This window comes from Sprattus sprattus (assembly GCF_963457725.1).
Source record: "Sprattus sprattus genome assembly, chromosome: 1".
NCBI lineage: Eukaryota > Metazoa > Chordata > Actinopteri > Clupeiformes > Clupeidae > Sprattus > Sprattus sprattus.
Genome location: NC_137920.1, coordinates 10,093,893 through 10,098,672, shown reverse-complemented (window position 1 = coordinate 10,098,672; position 4,780 = coordinate 10,093,893). Strand labels below are relative to the sequence as shown.

The following is a 4,780-nucleotide window of genomic DNA, read 5'->3' as shown; positions in this document are numbered from 1 at the left end:
TTTTATTCAAAAGACATAAAGTGTCTGCCATCATTTTTCCTCTAACTCTGTTATACTAAGTCACTTCTAATTGATGTGCAATTTTAGCCAATGGCCAATATATACAATACCAGTCAAAAGTTTGGACACACGTCAAATTTGTTTAGAGAAGATTATTTTTATAATTTTCTAGGTAGTAGATTAATACTGAATACATTTAAACTATAAAAAAACACATATGGAACAAGTGTTACATACAGTGTAAGCAAATAGCCTAATAAAAGTAAAGAAAAAACTTCTCAAAAAAATGAGAAGATGTGTAAAAAATTACAGAGGAGAGAGATGTTGTTGATTTTATGTTTTAATTATATTTCAGGAGACGTTCAAAGGATCCAATCTAACAAAAGAGGGAGCACTGAGCAAAAGAGGAACAAAGAGAGACGTCACAAACGCCCCCAGAGCACAAAGACTTCATACCAGGAATTACATCAGCGACTGGACACCAGGAAGAAACAACATAAATGCTCCCAGTGTTTCAAAACATTTACTAGACGTTTCCATCTTGCAATTCATCAAAGAATACACACAGGAGAAAAGCCCCACCAGTGCAGTACATGTGGCAAGGCCTATCGTCAAATGTCTTATCTCAAGACACACCAGAGGATGCATACTGGAGAAAAGCCATATCAGTGCAGTACATGTGGAAAGGCTTTTAATAAAATGTCTAATCTCAAGACACACCAGAGGATCCATACTGGGGAAAAGCCGTATCAGTGCAAAACATGTGGCAAGGCCTATGGTCAAATGTCTCATCTCCAAATACACCAGAGGATGCATACTGGGGAAAAGCCATATCAGTGCAATACATGCGGCAAGGCCTATGATCAAATGACTAATCTCAAGATACACCAGAGGATCCATACTGGGGAGAAGCCGTATCAGTGCAATACATGCGGTAAGGCCTTTAGTAACATGTCACATCTCAAGACACACCAGAGGATCCATACTGGGGAAAAGCCACATCAATGTTCTCTGTGTGGAAATAGCTTTAGCCAAATGTCTACTCTCAAGACACATCAGAGGATCCATACTGGGGAAAAGCCGTATCGTTGCAATACATGTGGTAGGGCATTTAGTAACATGTCACATCTCAAGACACACCAGAGGATCCATACTGGGGAAAAGCCACATCAATGTTCTCTGTGTGGAAAGAGCTTTAGGCAAACGTCTACTCTCAAGACACATCAGAGGATCCATACTGGGGAAAAGCCGTATCATTGCAATACATGTGGTAGGGCATTTAGTAGCATGTCACATCTCAAGACACACCAGAGGATCCATTCAAATGCCTTGCTTATACATGATTGAGTATCACTTACTGAAACATTTCTTTATTAGCTGAAATGTGAACAACGTTTGATGTACAAGATGAAATTATATATTTTTTAATTGGTTGATTGGCTAGAGATTGAGAAATAAATTGTTATGTTACATGAATTGAGGGGAAAAAAATATGTAAATGAGTGTTTGTATGGGGGGGATTTATGTGTTTGTGTTTGGTTCTACAATATATAATCGACAAGCTGTAGTAGGCGCTTGTAATTTTAAAAAGTAGGGTTGTGCGAGCTTCCCAAACTCATGGCCTAAACGGCACCTCATTTGAAGGTTGTGGGCTCATCAACAGCTCATAGATATTTAAGTGTCAGAGATGGGTGAGAGGGAGACTAAATGTCTCTCTCATTCCTCGTTATAGGGAACTCTTTGTTTGATGAAATAGGTGAACGCATACACCCAACCTCATGTCTACACTCCAGTAATATATGTTGAGAGATAATTTATGTAAGGTCTGCACCTCAGTATTAACCAGAGGGTTGCAGGAATGTTGCAAAATGCAAAATAAATAGGACAAAAGTGTGTCAGACATTTGTGTGCAATGAGGACTCTGTATGAAAATACACTGCAGGGTGGCACTGCACACTTGCTCTGCTAAGACCCTGATGGCCAATGACCAGATCAGACAGAGCACTGCAAATAGCTTCATGTTGATGATTTGTATTGTAAAACTTTTTTATTTGGTCTTATTTTCATAGTTGGAGTCCTGCCAAGAATAAAGCTTCTATTACGAATATGAATTGCAAATGTTCTTGTGGTATTTTCGGATATGCTCTTGTGGCATAAACAGCACCTCCTATGAAGATTGCCTTCAGCTCAAAGTTGCTTGTCAAAGATGGGGGTAAAATGAAAAAGGGGAGGGGGTGGTAGGGAACAAAGCATTGTCATTGAAAAGGATTGACACATACAAACATGTTCACCTCAAGAAAACAGACTGCACTCACTCAGTGTGGACACATGCGTCCAATTTCCGATTTCAGTCCGATTTAAATTGGATATTGGACGCATGTGACTCCCCAGAACTAGATTCATTGTGTCCAACTTGAGTCCGACTGGACTCCGATGTAAAGCCCCAGACACACGATTCGATTCCGCTGGGAATTGGACTGGGCGCGCATGTGTCTCTCGAAACTAGATTGAAATTGGACAACAACAACTTTTGCACGTGCTTGAGCTCCTGCCCATTTCCCCCCCCCCCCTCCCTCCCAAGCCGTGCCCCGGAAGTCGAAAGGGAGATAAAATGTCGCTGCCAGGTGCCTGCCGGGCATAAACAAACAAACCAACTCAAAAGAAATGGAGAACCGAAATGAGAACGTCGCAAGATCAAGCAGCAGAGTCCAGTATTGGACTGAGGAGGAGACCGTGTTTATGTTGACCCTCTTAAAAGATATGAACATTCTGAAGTTCATGGACGGGAGAAAAACCAGAAACGGGGAACTCTTCAAGAAGGTTGCAGTTAAGATGGCGGAGGGAGGCTTCCCAAGGGCCGTAGAACAGATCCGAGTTCGCTGGAAGCATACGAAGAAAATATACTTCCAGGCGAAACGGGACAACGGAACAAGTGGCCGAGGTCGATCTACGTGTCCGTTCTTTGACCTGTTGGAAGAGCTGCTTGGGAGCCGACCGCTCTCCCGAGTGCAGGACCACATCGTCGATTCAGGCGGCCCAATGCCAACTACCATGGGTAAGTTAAATTCAGTTGCATCACACCACACCAAGAGTCGTACTCTAAAGATGAGCCAATGTGTTAACGTGTAGAAGATTTTCCCTCTAATTTGCAAGAAATTACGACGTTGAAAACAAGTAAACATGAAGCTAACCTGACCCCTCTTGGCTACCCTAACTTTCTAAGCTCACATGAATGCCACTTGCTAGCTAGCCCATTGTCTCTGAGAAACGTGTCAGCAGTGCTAAATATGTGTTTAAACACGTTTACCTTCCCCAACACGCTAGCTGGACTATTGTTTGAGGAAATGTGTTTACGTGTAGTAGACCTTCTCCCTAACTTACATTTCAGTTAAGGATGGAAGCTTGTTTCAAACGTAAAAGTGAACATGCCATAAAGTTAACTTTGATCATGAACGTTTTGTGCTGTACCATCTTATAGATACAACAATGGACCCAGAGGAGACTGAGACCTCGCTGGTGGAGACTGAGACCTCGCTGGTGGAGACTGAGACCTCGCTGGTGGAGACTGAGACCTCGCTGGTGGAGACTGAGACCTCGCTGGTGGAGACTGAGACCTCGCTGGTGGAGACTGAGACCTCGCTGGTGGAGACTGAGACCTCGCTGGTGGAGACTGAGACCTTGCTGGTGGGAGGATTACCTGGATCCTCCTCACCTAGAGGGACCTCGTCCACTTCAACACCAACTCCACCTCCTGCAAGTACGCCACTGCGTACAAATATGGCGTGTCTACCTGGTAAGTTCTGCAATATTATCTCTGCATAAACATATGGGCATCACAAAGAATCGTCATGTGATGCATGGACTCATCCTGTGTAGTATAACAAACAGCTGATGGTTACTACCACATACCAAATCGGTAAGTATTCAACTTACTTTATACCTGTCCTTTCTTTCTTAAGGAACAAGGACCCAGCAGCAGAGGCGACCACGGGACAGCCAAGTCATTCATGAGATGAGATTCTCAGATGAATGGAGGGAGGAAACTGCCAGAAGTGAGGCCCGGGAGGAGCGCTTGATAGAAAGAATGATCCAGAGCACTCACACTATAATGGAGAGAGTGATGCAGAGAATGGAAGCTTTACACTCTCGGACATTCGCACCACACCATCCGCCACCACACCATCAGCCACCACAACATCAGCCACCACAACATCAGCCACCACAACATCAGCCACCACAACATCAGCCACCACAACATCAGCCACCACACCATCAGCCACCACACCATCAACGGCAATACCCTCATCCACAACCACCGCAAGACTCCTGTTATGATTATCCATCCACCTCCCACTACCAACCGCTGGACTAGTGTCATTCTTGCACTTTTGCACTTTTGCACCTTGTACTTTTGTACCTTTTTATACATATATATATATATTATATTGTTTTCTTGTGTGCTTTTATATCTTGTGTGCTTTTATATTTTGTGTGCTTTTATATATATATATTATATCTTGTTTTCTTGTGTGCCTTTATACTTTGTTTACCTTTTGAGTACTTTATAAATAAAACACTTTACTAAAACTTCTTTGACTGAGTGTTTCTTTATTTGTGGGATGAAACACACATGTCATTTTGTACCATGGACTCCACCTGTACATACCTAATTACATTTATTGTCATATACACTGCCTTATGTGCTCCTTACCGTTCAAACAGCACAATTTTGTAAGTACCTCAAGGTATGTTTTACTTTTTTTAATACTTGTGTGCTTTT

General features: G+C 42.6%; 1 protein-coding gene across 1 annotated transcript; it reads left to right on the top strand.

Annotated features, from left to right (window-relative positions):
• Positions 1–2,664: 2,664 nt before the first annotated feature.
• LOC308367290 (uncharacterized protein) lies at positions 2,665–3,822 on the top strand (the record flags this gene model as incomplete). The annotated part of the gene is made up of 2 exons (XM_080841169.1): positions 2,665–3,055; positions 3,479–3,822. The coding sequence occupies 2 exons, from the start codon at positions 2,665–2,667 to the stop codon at positions 3,820–3,822; spliced, it is 735 nt and encodes a 244-aa protein (XP_080697295.1).
• Between the last annotated feature and the right edge of the window lie 958 nt (positions 3,823–4,780).